Source organism: Strix aluco, chromosome Z (genome assembly GCF_031877795.1).
Source record: "Strix aluco isolate bStrAlu1 chromosome Z, bStrAlu1.hap1, whole genome shotgun sequence".
Lineage (NCBI taxonomy): Eukaryota > Metazoa > Chordata > Aves > Strigiformes > Strigidae > Strix > Strix aluco.
This window is the reverse complement of record NC_133971.1, coordinates 37,675,444-37,691,441: the sequence shown is the minus strand read 5'-3', so window position 1 is coordinate 37,691,441 and position 15,998 is coordinate 37,675,444. Positions and strand designations below refer to the sequence as shown.

Sequence of the window (15,998 nt, the reverse complement as noted above, 5' to 3'; positions counted from 1 at the left end):
GCATTGAGATTATCTCTTGCTTTTCACTTTTTTAAAATTTCTTGAAAAATGCTGTTTGGCAAAATTAAAGAAGGATGAAGAGGTAAAGGAAAGGGTATTTTCTTTAAGAATTTTTGTTCAGTTGATGATTGCAAGATACATGAATCTTCCCAGATGTTCGTACCTAACCTTCAAGAAGGAAGTGGAAAGTGGAACCCAAAAGACAGGTGAGAAAGAGAAAAGATGGTATTGTGCACATAAAACCAGGAAGTAACTGATAATGTAACAGGAACTGTAAATTATTACCAAGTCCTGATATTCATGGATTGTTATAGCTGGAAGAGATCAATATATCATCCAGTTAGACTTGCACAACTGTGTTCTGTGCTCAGTATTGTATGTGAATAAAGACCAGTAATTTGCATGTGACAAAACACACTTTTCAGAAAAGCCCCAATCCTTCTTTGAATAGATCAAAAGATAGATCCTTAGTTGTTTCTTCTAATGTTTCATCACTCTCTTTTTATAATTTGGCAGTGGTAAGCTTTAAGTTTCTACTCTGGATCAGTATAGGGTGCATGTTTTGTTTCAGGATGAAGACATTCTAATTTTAACATGATTTCTATATGCTTTCTATTAGTTATAATATAAACCCCAAAACTTACTAGCTGCTGAGATTAGCAGTGCCTGAGTCAGTATCTCACACAACTAGAAAAATATTACCCACAATTAATACAACAGAATAGGTAAAAATAATTATGCAGTTTTTCTGAGAAAAAAATGTTTTCTCTCACAAAGACATAAGATGAATAACACTTGAGCTTACCTCTGCCTACATATGTCTCTTATACAAGCAGCTTTAGCAATCAGCTTTTCCCACTGATCATCTTTGTCAGCAGACAAAGAAGGCATATCAGACACTGCCAAGAACTTCTGCAATTCAGGGTAAATACGATCCTAGAAAGGATTTAATTTAAAAATTATCATCACACCTTCAAAGGCTGGTGACAGGATTTTCAATTGCTAGCACTTTTACATTACTTCTAAATACCACTTTGATTGAATACCGTACTTTGCTTTTCCTCATTATTGGAATCTAATGCTGCACTAAGATCTAACTGGCTTTGTCAGACCAAATCTCTATTGTTCCTTTATAAACAGAGAAGCAAATTATTGCCATGTAACTAAGGTATTGCTCTTACTGCACATTATGAAAAGCAGAAAGCTTTCCTTCAAACATTTTTTTTCCCTAATTTCAGTCTGAGACCTGATGAAATGAAAAGCATGTTTCATGGAAGACAGTACTATTGAAATTTTTCACTAAAACAGAATCAATAAAAGCATCACTTCTACCATTTACTTTGTACCACTGATAATGAGATACTACTCTAAGGAATGTTGCAAAATTAATTTCCTTCCTTGGTTAGAGGTAATGAAGTTGTTCAACTACACTTTAGTGACACTACAAAAATTTTCTAACCTGTCTTTCCCATAAGGATGTCATCAGTCGCAAAGTAATTGCTTGAAGCTTTGGTGTGCTCCCCAGCATCTGTATGGCACATAGAATCTGAGCTACACAAACCTGGAAGAAAGTTTTTAACCAAATGTCACTGCTATTTTTCATGTCCAAGAACAAAACCTCATCTAAAGATCATTATTTTACAACCAAGTACAACAAGGAGATAACTGCCCAACTGCAATGTCAGAAAAAAACTGCAAGTCATTTTCTGAAGAACTTTAGTGCATAACAAGTCCAAGAACATCTTCTTATGATATATATATAATGATGATACAGTGCGGACCAAGCATAATCTACATTTCACTCTTTAAAATAAATGTCATAGACCATCCAAAATAGAAAGTTATGCTGAAGGTTACAAATCTTTTCTTTTAAGCAAGCTATGCATTGCTCAGTTTAAATTTTTTTTAATAAATGACCTCTTATTGATAGTCTTTGTTTTACTAAAAATTTTTCATTCTGACCTTGTGTACACCCAGCGTAGGCAATGTATACAATATATCCCTGTAAAGTGCAGGCTCCAAAGGTCTTCCCAATCTAAATATCAGAACTGGGATCAGATTTGGGACCTAAAATAAAACAAAGACAGGAAATAAACTTGGAACTAGGTTGCCAACATGGTATCTTACATAAGACACTGAACTTGTCAGAACATATTAGAAACTCCTACCTTTCTGCATTTTTTCTGCTAACAGGATACAGAAAGTTCTAAAGTCTGTAATTTCATAGGACTTACAATTCATTTCTTTTTAAGTTATCATCTTAAAAGCACCTCATTATGCACGTTCAGCTGTAACCACTGCAATAATCTAATTTCCACAATAAGTTCATTATTACTTGAAATTCCATTACAGGCACACTGAAAAAAACCACGTAATTGAAACTGATGATCTAGACGAGGGGATCGAGCGCACCCTCAGTAAGTTTGCAGATGACACCAAGTTGGGTGGGAGTGTTGATCTGCTCGAGGGTGGGGAGGGTCTGCAGAGAGACCTGGACAGGCTGGAGCGATGGGCTAAGGCCAACTGGAGGAGTTTCAATAAGGCCAAATGCCGGGTGCTGCACTTGGGCCACAACAACCCCCAGCAGTGCTACAGGCTTGGGGAGGAGTGGCTGGAGAGCTGCCAGTCAGAGAGGGACCTGGGGGTGTTGACTGACAGCCGGCTGAACATGAGCCAGCAGTGTGCCCAGGTGGCCAAGAAGGCCAATGGCATCCTGGCTTGTATCAGCAATAGCATGGCCAGCAGGGACAGGGAAGTGATCTTGCCCCTGTACTCGGCACTGGTGAGGCCGCACCTCGATTCCTGTGTTCAGTTTTGGGCCCCTCACTACAAAAAGGACATTGAATGACTCAAGCGTGTCCAGAGAAGGGCAACGAAGCTGGTGCAGGGTCTGGAGCACATGTCGTACGAGGAGCGGCTGAGGGAACTGGGGTTGTTTAGTCTGGAGAAGAGGAGGCTGAGGGGAGACCTCATCGCCCTCTACAGCTACCTGAAAGGAGGTTGCAGAGAGCTGGGGATGAGCCTCTTTAACCAAGTAATAAGCAACAGGACAAGAGGGAATGGCCTCAAGTTGAGCCAGGGAAGGTTTAGACTAGATATTAGGAAGTATTTCTTTACAGAACGGGTTGTTAGGCGTTGGAATGGGCTGCCCAGGGAGGTGGTGGAGTCCCCATCCCTGGAGGTGTTTAAGAGTCGGGTTGACATAGCGCTGAGGGATATGGTGTAGTTGGGAACTGTCAGTGTTAGGTTAATGGTTGGACTAGATGATCTCCAAAGTCTTTTCCAACCTAGATGATTCTGTGATTCTGTGAAAATGGTACATTAAAATACATACCAATCATATTCCAACTCAGTTCTGTCATTACTGAGGAATTCTGATGATGCTACTATCATATCCCACAAACCTGTCACATAACACAGTATCATTTACGGTGCAAAACTTCCAGAGAGCTGCCCCTGAAGTGACAACAAAGGAAAGGAGATGTACTTACCTCCATTCCCCTTTTAGTTAGATCAGATTTTCAGTATTTTCATACCTGCAGGTCCCTTCAGTTTTTTCTTGGGCACATTCGTATCACTATGTTGTAAAATTAAATCTACTCATGATGGCCTTGTTCTTTTGCCCACTTGATTTTATGGATACTTAGAAGTAATTACATAGCCCTGGTTTACATTCTGCCTTTATACAGTAGTAATGATTTTCACTGAGCCATATGGGTTAGTCTTCCATACGTAAAACTTGTATTAAAAGAGGATGTCATTCCCAAGAACAGAAAAGCTAATTAGGAAATTCAATATTTAGCAGTAGCAAGTGGAACAACTATTTTTCTGAGTCTTCTGGCTTTCATAAAATTATTTTTCTTACATGGTAAACAGGGTATAGAGTTCTACATTTCACTTTTAGTGTTTACCTCTGGAGTGAGTCACCCTTGGAAGAAGTGTTTTTCCTCCTTAACCTCAAATTACTCTGACTATAAAACTCTTCAATAAGTCCAAGATTGGAGGCTTAAAGTAGAACAAATGTGTATTAAATCCAATACATACTGGGCTGAGCTAAAAGACTGAGCTACTCTCAAACCCGATGTTTACAAGATTGGATCCAATCTTTAATTCAATCTATAATTCAACAATCTTACATCTCTGAAAATTTATTCTGGTAGAGCTGCCTCTTTATATATTTATGTATAAACCACCCACATATATACATCAGTTGTTTATACATACAGAGGTTCAAAAAAAAAAAAGGAAAATTATGCTACAACATTCTCTCAACATGCATTTTTACATGAGCAGCTGTCTTCAAATGAAAAAATTTTCACTGTACAAAGATCTGTCTCAGTCTACAGAAACTACAGAGCAAGAATTACATATAAAAAAACCAAGAGTTCTGTGATTTTGCATACTTCTCTCTGTAGTTACTGATTCCAAATTACAGACCCAAAAAAATGCCATTTGTTCTACAGACACCATTATCTTTACAGGTAAGCATTCCAAAAACAAGAACTTTGTTCTGGAATCTGTATTTAATATCTAAGGAATTAACTACAATACATAATTTTTTTTCACTTTTCCAAATACCAAAATTAAATAGAATAAATCCCTTTATAAACCAAAATTTACCCACGTTTTTGACTGACTAGTCTCCTTCCCTCTCTCTATTTCCTAAGGCTGTTGTCTACCATCTGTAGAGGTAGTCATCATCCCATCACCTGCCAAAACAGAAGACTGGCTTTACTGTAAATCTTTCAAAGCAAAATCAATAAAAGTGGCTGAGAATTTAAGGTAGCATCCATTTGAGCAACTTTCACACCCAGGAGTACTTTCAATACAAGTTTAACAGTGCCTTGCTTCCCACCTGTTCATTCCAAACTGAAAGCATCATCTTAGGTAGCACCCTCCATCTCCTTTCTTTCAGACCTTTGCACTGAAGATAAATTAGGCAGTTTTCCAGCTTTTGTCGTGCCTTGGTTTTGGCTGAGATAGAGTTAAGTTTCTTCATAATAGCTAGTATGGGGCTATGATTTTTATCTGTGACCAAAATAGTGTTGATAACACAGGGATGTTTTAGCTATTGCTGAGCCACATTCACACAGCATCAAAACCTTCTCTGCTTCTCACACCACTCCACCAGCAAGTTGGCTGCAGGTGCATAAGAAGCTGGGAGGGGACACAGGCAGGACAGATGACCCAAACTGACCATATCATGTTGTGCTCAGCAATACAAAGCTGTGGGAAGAAGGAGGAAGGGGGAACCTTCAGAGTGATGGTGTTTGTCTTCCCAAGTCACCATTATGTGTGATGGAGCCCTGCTTTCCTGGAGATGGCTGAACACCTGCCTGTCAATGGGAAGTGGTGAATGAATTCCTTCTTTAGCTTTGGTTGCTCCTGTGGCTTTTGCTTTCCCTGTTAAAACTGTCTTTATCTCAGGCTGTGAGTTTTCTCACGTTTACCCTTCCGATTCTCTCCCCATCCCACCAGGGAGGAGTGAGTGAGCAGCTGTGTGGGGCTCAGCTGCCCGCCAGGGTTAAAGCACAACATGTACAAATTAATTTTTTTTAAGTTATCTTTTACATAAAACTACATGGCAGATGAGCAAAACAGAAGTAAGGTATCAGACATACTGATGAGGCAGAATCTGTCAAGCTAAAACTTCATATGAAGCAGAAATATTTCAAAGAGAACATTCAACCCTTCAATTATATACACATAATGACTACATAAAAGCTGTAGGAGCAAGACTTCTTCCATTAGATGAATTAAAAATTTTTATACATAGAAAATGTAAATTGCAAATGGGTTACTTAAACATCCTTATGCCTTACAGATATCATAAGACTGTTAGATTTACATGAATAGAAGACTGGAAATCTGTACAGATGCTTTTATAGGAATCTCAGCTGCAACTGTAGGTTTCAAAAGCAAATGTTTAATAAAATGCATCAATGAATTTTCAGGATTTCAGAGATAATTAAGTGGAAGTTTTAACTAACTGTGACTATCTTGTAGCATAGATCAGCATAATAGTGGCAATGAGAATAGTTTATCTGAATACGCAAAGCTTTAAGTAACAAATTTAGCTTTTCACCTCAAGCATTCCTCTTGCTTTGCTTTTTTTCAGGGTTTTTGATTTTGCTTCTTCACTCCCAAAAGCTCAATCTATAATAAACACTAGTATTACCTTAAAGGTATGGGTAAAACAGGTGGTCCAAGAGTTATTCACTAAAATTTGGTTTTGTATCAGTGCCCTGCCCCAGTGTGAACACTCCCAGACAGCATTCTTAACTGACACTCTCCCAGGCCAACCTAACAACCTTGTCGCAGCAGACCAAAGTAGCCCAGACAGTCGTAGGCAGAGATAATTTTGACGTATTTCTAAATTACCATTCACTGTATAAAGTCACACCAATTTCGCAACAATTCAAGGTAGGTTATGAGATGGATACCACTCCTATTTAAGTGGCCATAAACCTGACTTTCACAACAGTGGTGGTTCTTTGCAAGCTGCTCTGAAATTACCAATCTATTCTTCTCTCATCAAAAACTTAACTCATCCAGAATAAACACTCCCATAGAAGAAAATCTAAAATATGGGGAGATCTGAGAGTAACATACTCCCTGAGAAGCAGCATACCTCACGGTTCTTAGATCCTCCCAGAGTTTCTCTTGGATGACGAGAAAGAACCTTCTAAACACCAAACTCCTCTGGTGTAGACCCATGTGACAGATAGGTCTGAAAGGAGTCTACATACAACCCACCTCACAGCATCACCTTGGAACAGGGCTTTAACTATGGGAAGAGAGCTCCTCAGTAATTCTCTGAACTTCCTTTTCTTCTCTGTTTGCTTGTTGTTTTTTTCCCCTCCTCCCCACCTGGCTTTATTCTCATCACAGCTCAACTGCTATTTCAGACACATGTAGCAATTGTGATCTTTTTCACCCACCCCACTCTCTGGGGGCTTTCCTGAATTTATCCTATCATGTGCCTTAATCAGCACATGCCTCCTAGCTTAAATGTCTTTGACATGCTTGGTCACACTTTCAAGACCAGCGTCAACAGTATCTTATAAATCCTGCATCATAAGGAGTATTCCTTTTCATCGCGATATTCTTTAGAGCACAAAAGCAGGTGGGGGAAATAAGTCATTCCAAACTCACCAGCACATAGCAGAGTTTGATTAATATCAATTATGGTCCCAATCAAAATTCAGTAATAAGACGTCAGCATCAACAGTGAAAAACAGAAAAATGAAACCTTCACTCAAAATATGAGATTTAATTTGCTCTCCCACCTTTCCTTCCCACTCCCCAACTGTAATGATTTGTTTAGACTAACCTATGCACAATGCAGTTGTATTCCCCACTTTACTCATGTCAAAGGGACAACAGCACTGCCGAAGAGAATTTTGTTCATTCGTACACAGGAAGAAAACTAAAGATTAACTTCCTGATTAAATTAAATAGAACCCAAAAGAAGATGAGTACCAACTGCTCAAAGCAAGGACTGTTTTGGTTAAATCAAGCCTTAGGGAAAGAGAAGCTTGCACAGAGACCAAATAATACAGGAAGAAAAAAAAAAATCCCCTTGAAGCTAGGAGACTTGATAGACGGAAGCAGTTATATTTCTGGTCATCTGTTGTACCTTGAGTGTTAAGAAAAAAAATCAACTGATTTACTGTTATTCTTTGAATGTAAATCACAGGGCGATAAGCAATCAATGGACATTTCATACCTCTGAGGGGAGGCGGGCAATCACTGACGCTAACACAGAAACCTGCATCACCATTTTAAGTCCCAAAATTATCAGGGAGGTCACGCATGCTCCTCTACTGAGATACATACATTTTCCATACAACTGTCAACACAAATTGTGAATGGGGAAGAAACGTCTTCTAATAATATTATCCAGAAAATTTCGTATGCCGCAACATGATTGAAGACTCGCAACTCAAAGAAGCTTTTGTTAATTCTTTAAACCATACCTATCTGTGACAAACACTGTCATTGTTTTACACTGTACTTGACAAAAAGGCTACATAAAAGATTATTAGATATGTCAGATATGTCATTACAATGACCAAACTCCTTACCGAAGTTCCTTCCTCCCGATCTCTCCTCAAACTGCCTTTTTCTTTTGGCAGAGGCAGGGTCTTATGCAACTCAATTTAGTCTTAAGCTAGATGTCTCTTCAATAGGCTACTTGCTGCATTTTTCTCAGTTGTAGCTACACTGGACTACACACATGGCAATAAGACTGAATGATACTGGAAATAAATTAAAATAAATTATATTCATAATCCCTAGTTATAAAAGCATTCAAACCCTTTAAAGGCAGTGTGCTCAGGCCTAGCCTTCATCAGCTGCAATGAGAAGTTAATTCCAAGTCCTGCGTCCGCATTCATTTTCTAGTTACAAAGTTTATTCTACACTAAACAGGTATTACATGAAAGTTCTACAATGACTTTTACACTAATATCTAGTAAACAGGTGCTAAATTCAATTTATAAAATTCTCATGAAAAGACTAAGCATGTGCTACTATAAGGCCAGTTACATATTTCCTTAAAGGTACTGTCCTTCAAAGCGTGCTTGTTTTGAACTGTATGTTCAAATTATAAGATTAGGAAAAAACGCAAAATGTTCTAGTACCACAAAGCTGCTACTCTCCCCCTCTCCCTCATGTAATTGGATAAACAATGCTGGGACTAATTTCAATATTAAATTTATGCTAAATCTTCATCAAGGACTTAACAGCTCCAAAAAGCTGGTATCACTATTCATGAGCTCCCAGCACAAAGGAAGCAGCTCTGAGAGGCATGCTGCCTGGCAACACTGCCTTCTGCATCCCCCACGCTTCCAGAGGATGAAGCAGTTAGGTCAAGTTTGTCGTTAGCAACCTGAAGAAGAGTTTCAAGATTATGTTGTTGTTGGTTTTTTTTTTTTTTAAATAATTTGTATCTCAAAAATGATGCCAAGGTATGTCAATACTCTCCTTTTTAAAGTAAGATTAAACACGCAAGACCAAATGCTTTATTTAATAAATAGGTCTGAGAACCTATTCTCAGAATCGATGGTCCGATTTCTTTTTTCTAAGCTACAGGACAGTTATTGTTCTTAAAAAGCACAAGCTAAGAGAAGATAGCAGTGGAAGAAGATAATCTTCCTCTTCTGTTCCTTCCCATTTCCTTACATTTTACTGAAGAGAAAGTGTCCTCATACAGACCTTGTGTATGAACAAAGAATAAAAGCCAGCCAGAAAACAGTAAGACAAGTCATATTGAGAAGGAAAAACTCATTTCAAAAAAATATAATCCAAATACATATTAACATATGCCGTCCCCATTTTAAACTCTAAATGTAGGATATTACTTTACATTATTCCCACCACACTTCCTTTGCTTGCATGCCTATCCTGGAGGGATCTTTTGGACCAATTTTAACACTAAGAGATCATTCCAGGCCCCCACAAAAAGCCAACTGAAAGGCAGGAAATAAATGTCACTGCGAAGTTACAGGTTTTGTTTCTGAGAAATGTCAGGCTGAATTTTGGAAAAGAGGTACCACCAATCTAGTTCTCCAGTAGGCAAGGCAGTCGAACAAGCAGGTTTTCGAAAGCATTCAGTACTCTGGCATTTCTTGCTCCAGTAAGAAAGACAAAAGGTACTGAACAATTCACACAAATGAAGGAACCACTTTTTCAGCTAAGTGCATAAATGGAAGACAAGTTTCTGTTTATAAAACCTATTAAAATAAACTGCTCTCAAAAATGAGAAGCACTTTTTAGAGTACATAAGCTAGGTTTTCAAAAGTTTCATGTACTCCAGCAGGATCCTAATCAATAAGCTTCAGCCATAAAGAATCTGTCCACAAGATCTGACTACAATGGAACTGATTCCCTACAGCTACTCTCCAAAGTTCACATAATCAGACACGGAACAATACCATCAGGCATTACCTGAGCGAACAAAATCCATTTCAACATATCCTTAAATGTGTTTTTTACCCAAATAAAAAAGTATTTTACTTTTTTTTTTTTAATGAACTCCCAGCCCCCAAAGAACACAAAATAATGCACCTTCAGTTGAATTTTCCAGAAGGGTGTCATTTACCACTAAAATATTTCATTCTAGCAGTTGAAAAACCATAAAAGAATGGATGCCTTCTAAAGCCTCAGAATGCTCTAATAATGGTAATAGACCTTGCACTACTATTCACCAGTGACCTCTGTCAGGCAATTTAATTTCTTCCTGTTGTAGCACAGCTGGTTTCACAGAGTATAACAAGATCTTTTGCACAAGAAAATTCATCCCATTGGGAGGACTGTATGAACAGCACGTGTCAGTGCAGCCTCTGCAGTGATTTAAGACAGCCTAAAAGCCCATGTACTACTCTTCATTTGACAGCCTTTTAAAAAGACTTCTGAATTTTCTTCCACAGTGTTTCAGACCATTACTCTAAAATGCCTCAGCTAGAATCAGATCTAATATAATCACTAATCTTGGACCATAAAAATCCTTTTATTCAGTGGGGAAGGAGGAGGTACATACACAGAAGTCCTCTGTAGGCTCTGTTCATGGAAATGGTGAGAAAAAACAAAAATAAAGGACAACCAGAACAATGTCTGCAAAATCAATTACATTAATTATTTTTAAACATAGCAAGGCTTTTTAATGCTCCCTTAATTTACTGCAGAGACAATAGACTCCTTATAAAAACAATATTCAGTGTGGAAATGGGAGATCCTGTTTGTGAACCCTCCTTGTAGAGTTGTAATAAACATGAAAGGAATGAAGATAGCATTCTCAATGCACATTCTCACTTTCTGACCCTGTTTTGTTTTGAAACACAATTCTTCAACTTTTGGTTCAACATGGTAATCACCAGTGACTTTTCACAGAATCATCTCGGTTGGAGAAGACCTTGAAGATCATCTAGTCCAACCATTAACCTAACACTGACAGTTCCCAACTACACCGTATCTCATCCAATAAACAGGTCACCCTGTCGTAGGAGGAGATCAGGTTTGTCAAGCAGGACATGCCTTTCATAAACCCATGCTGAATGGGCCTGATCGGCTGTGCCGCATGTGCTGTGTGATGGTACTCAGGACGAGCTGCTCCATCAGCTTCCTGGGCACCAATGTCAAGCTGACAGGCTTGTAGTTTCCTGGATCATCCTTCCAACCCTTCTTATAGATGGGCATCACATTGACTGATCTCCAATCTGTCAGGATCTCCCCGGTCAGCCAGGACTGCTGGTAAATGCTGGAAAGCGGCTTGGCGAGCACCCCAGCCAGCTCCTCCAGCACCCTCGGGTGTATCCCATCCGGTCCCATAGACTTGTGTGTGTCTGTGTGATGCAGTAGGTCACTGTCTGTCTCCTCCTGGATTGCAGGGGGGTTGTTCTCCCAGTCTCTGTCCTCTGGCTGAGGAGGCTGGATTCCCTCAGTACAACTAGTCTTGTTATTAAAGACTGAGGCAAAGAAGGCATTAAGCACCTCAGCCTTTTCCTCATCACTTGTTACCATGTTTCCTCCTGTGTCTAGCAGGGGATGGAGGCTCTCCCTGGTCTTTCTTTTGCTGCTCACATACTTATAGAAATATTTCTTGTTGTCCTTGATTGCTGAAACCAGATTAATTTCTAGCTGGGCTTTAGACCTCCTGATTTCCACCCTGCATAGCCTCACAGCCTCTTTGTAATCATTGTGAGTCACTAGCCCCTTCTTCCAAAGGCTGTAAACTCTCCTTTTCTCCCTGAGTTGCAGCCAAAGCTCCCTGTTCAGCCACGGCGGTCTTCTCTGTCGCCGGCTTCTCTTACAGCACCTGGGGACAGCCTGCTCCTGTGCCATTAACACTTCCTTCTTAAAGAGTGCCCAGCCTTCCTGCACCCCTATACCGTTCCGGATTGTCTCCCAAGGGATCCTGTCAAGCAGGTGCCTAAACAAGACAAAGTCAGCCCTTTGGAAGTCCAGGATGGCAGTTCTGCTTAGCCCTCTCCTGGCCTCTCTAAGAATAGAGAACTCTATTATTTCATGATTGCTGTGCCATAGTCGGCCTCCAACCACCACATCATCCACCAGCCCTTCTCTGTTCAGAAAGAGGAGATCCAGCAGGGCACATTCTCTGGTTGGTTCAATTCAATAACAACAGCTACAACCACTAATCACCTGAAGTACAAAAGTAACAGAATTTCACCAGCAGCAGAATTCCTGATTATCTCAATCTCTTATGAAAAAAAAAAAAAAGGAAAAGAAAAAAAAAGAAAAAGAAAAAAATAAAGAAAAAAAAGAGCAAGACAACTCTTTTTATGTTATGACCCTCACCATGACATCTCAGCACTTCCATATATATATTCTGCTGTAGTAGAGGTAGTCCACAGTTTGGCTGCAAAGTTGACACTTTTCATTCTGTGGACACTTTATTTACCTTTTGCAAGGCTAAGCACTGAGGTCTGCTAGCCCAAGTTTACTTCGATTTGAACATGAATTGAAGACATGGAATTTGGAATGTACCTGTCATTATTTGGTTAGACCTTCTTTCCATTACAAACACCTGAGTTTAAACTGAGTGTTCAGGTGCTGCTAACACCAAAGGAGCAGATTCAAGGTAGTAGTGGTGACTGTTTAAAAATAAACTGGGGATTAGCAGCCAGTTTTTGTTCTCTTCTTTCCACACCCAACCTCTGACTTCCTTCTCTTCTTCAGAACAGCCTTCTAATTAGGCACACCACCTTCCACTGCGTCCTTCAGAAAGTGCCCTATGGAACTGAAGACTCAAAATGTTTAACAATCTTGTTGTGATGAGCCTTTCACTTTCTTAACTTAAAGGACATTTTGATCACTGCTTTACCACTTATTTCTCCATCTTTTATAAAGCACCATTTATTTATGTGGAACTGAATAAAACACAAAACCAAATAAAGCAATTCCCGAAGTATAACTTTGCCATCAATATGTTAGTGGTTGTTGCCATCACACTGCCCACTGACTTTATTAAAGTAATCTGCTTTTCTGACCCTGTACTAACTAATTTAACTGCAAGACCAGTGAAGTCCCAGGTCATTCTTCCTGTCTTACAAAGAGCATTGTACCTATAAGAACCAACATGATACTCTTTCAGTGCAGTGCTGCATCACACTGTAATAATCTCTGTGGACCCACTGAGCAGACTCAGAACTAAAATAACTTGCCAGAGTCAAGGCAGATGCCAGGTGATCCCAAGTTCAACTGAGCCAGACAGTAAGTCCCAGTTTTAAAGCATTAAGATCTTTTGGAATGAAAACGTACTTTAAAAGACTGCAATGCATTAGCTATTGCTACCTGGAGAATATTCAGATGTCCTTAGTTGCACTCAACTAAGGACTGAAAAGGGAAATATCACCCCAATTAAGCACAGTATTCTTCTCATGTCAAATCTGCAAATATTACCCGGCAGAACATCTGCTGTATCGCTAATTACAGATTGATTTATGTGATACTACTAAAAAGATACCTGAATACTCTACATATTTTGCAAAGAAGTATTTTAAAGCCCACAGTAATTTAAAAGACTAAAAGCTCACCATTTGCAGTCCCCAAATGAAATGTGAGCCAGTTGGACAGTATCAAATTATGGTTTGAGTTCTGCATTTTAAGCAACAGTTTCTAATTCATATGGACTTCTCATTAGGGAAACAGAAAAGCAGTTTGAACTTCACCTTCTCATTTAATTTGGGCATAAGCCATTTTTCTCAGTGCCAGGAAGGACCTTTTCACCAGCCTGAAGGGTTTCTTCATTCCAAAGTAGTCAGACCACCACAGTTAGCTCAAAGAGGCTCTGTCCATCATCAATCTTATTTACTGTATTGGTGAACAAAAACTTTGGCTTAAAATAAGTGAACAAAGAAAGTCGGTAAGCCCACTCACATTATGCTAAACATCAGCAACTTCTGGTTAAACTCCTCTCCCTGTATCTGTCTACAGTTTCGGTAATTCTGGTGAGTTGCATTTAAATTTGTCTCTAAAACTGTTCATTTCAAGTCACTGGAGATATTCCAGATTACTCCAGTGAAATTCAGAAGAGAATTATTCCCTACAGTCAGAGTTCAGGCCATTCTGCTCAGATGCCATATTACTTCAGTCATTTTTTTCCAGCAAGTTATTGCTTTTTTAAATGACATCAAATTGCATTTTGAATAACTATATCAGTTAATAAAAAAGCATTATGCCTTTCCTCTTTCTGTAATAAGCCACTGATTCATCATATGACTCAAAGACCTATTGCAGCAACCCAAGTCTTAGGTTGCAGAGAGAGTCTACAGACAAAACCAAGAAACCCACAATAAAGAGCCTGGCATTTATACATGGCTAGACACAAGAAGAAAACTGCCTCACTTGCAGCAATTTGCATCAGAACTGAAGTTTCCCAGGATAGGGTAGATGTATGTCTATTGCAGGTGTCAAAACATGGAGTTGTAACTTACCTACCCTTTTCCTAGAGGATAATTAATTAATTAATTTACAAAGTCTGGGGCCTGTATCCCTGATTACAGACTATTTAGTAGACCTGTCAAACTACTCATAGTTGGGGTGTACTACTCATACTAGTTTTGAATGCTGACTTACAGAAAGATTTTCAAGAAACTAAGTTAAAGAGATGTACAGGTGGTTCTACATCAGCTCAGCTTTTCTTTTACACCAAAATACAATTCATTTTGCTTACTTTTGCCCTTGAACGTGATTAGGTGCTTCCCACTTAAAGTGAGAAAATCCAGTTTTAATAGCCTTGCAAAAAAAAAAAAATAAAACCAACAAAAAAAAAAAATCAAGGTCAACAAAGCATCTATAGGCTACCTTAAAGCTTTGCGTCTTACCTCAAAAACCTGGGTCTTGCAGTTACAAGAGAAAACACATCTGGAAGACTGATTTCTGACTGCTGGCTTAGGATCACATTGTCATGGTCAGCTCAATTGTCATTACCTGTAAGTTTTACGTTCTTACCCTTGTCATTGATTAGCTCCCCACCTTTCCTCTCAACCAGAGCTCTAAAATAAGTGCTACTTTCCAGCAATACCACCCTATTCTTAACATGTCTGCTTATGAAAGGATTGCTTTTTGTTTCCTGAAGATAAAATACTGAGACTGCTTACTTTAAACCAGCTTCCCAACTTGTACTTAAATAATATGGTCAATACTTCATGCATCTAATACTTGATGCTTGAACCCAGCACAGTAAGTAAACCTTTTAGCATGGGTTAAAATAGCACATCGTAAGGCACTTCAATGTTAGAGTTGGTCCAAAAAAATAAAGTCTTAACAGGCAATCTACTTCATACAAAGCCGCCCCCTCCAATCCATTATATTACATATAACCCAAAACTCCAGACCTCTGATGATCATAAACTCATGAATGAAACACTTAATAGAAACATTAGCATTGTTAGTAATGCAGTAAACCTTTCCGTAGCTGTGAATTGGATGACCAAGGTAAACCTATACCCTGATTTCAGAAGACTAACCCGCACTTTTAGAAACAATAGTCAAATCTATGGTTTCCTTTACCTTTCAACAAAGAAAATGTGGGGTTTTGTTGGGGTTTTTTGTTGTTGTTAGGGGTTTTTTTTGATATTCTAACTTAAGGCATAAAGCCACTTGTTAAGAAAAGCTTAAAAAATGCTCAAGGCTTCCACTTCTTTCAAAACAGTTAAGTAACAACTTACTGAATGAACTCTAAACCATGATCATTCAAAAAATACTAGAGCATGCCATTGCACCTGGTAATCAGCATCAATACCATCACCATTTGGTAAATAGCTCTCCCAGCATAGGTTGTTTATAGAGTTCTACCATGTCAAGAAAACTAACCTGCAAAGTCTTAGTGCAATATATTTATTTCTCCTTGCCACAGATCACCAGAGCCTTTGTGACCCAGTATTTTTCTCTCCAAGGTTTTAAGCAACACACAGCATTGGTATCTTAAATTAAACTGAATGACAAGAAGCAGATGACATATTAAAAGGAAGCCA

The 15,998-nt window shown here is 38.9% G+C and overlaps 1 protein-coding gene across 8 annotated transcripts in view; it reads right to left on the bottom strand.

The window, feature by feature from the left end:
- The window catches only part of FOCAD (focadhesin), a 134,650-nt gene that overhangs the window by 79,887 nt on the left and 38,765 nt on the right, over positions 1–15,998 (bottom strand). For all 8 annotated transcript variants that reach the window (XR_012621792.1, XR_012621791.1, XR_012621793.1 and 5 more), the window contains 3 exons: positions 1,963–2,067; positions 1,460–1,561; positions 806–936 (listed from right to left, as the gene is read on the bottom strand). Coding sequence is in view for 5 of the 8 variants with exons in the window: in XM_074813563.1 (XP_074669664.1) it covers positions 806–936; positions 1,460–1,561; positions 1,963–2,067 (338 nt within the window). In the remaining 3 variants the exon portion in view is untranslated. The remainder of the gene's footprint in view (positions 1–805; positions 937–1,459; positions 1,562–1,962; positions 2,068–15,998) is intronic.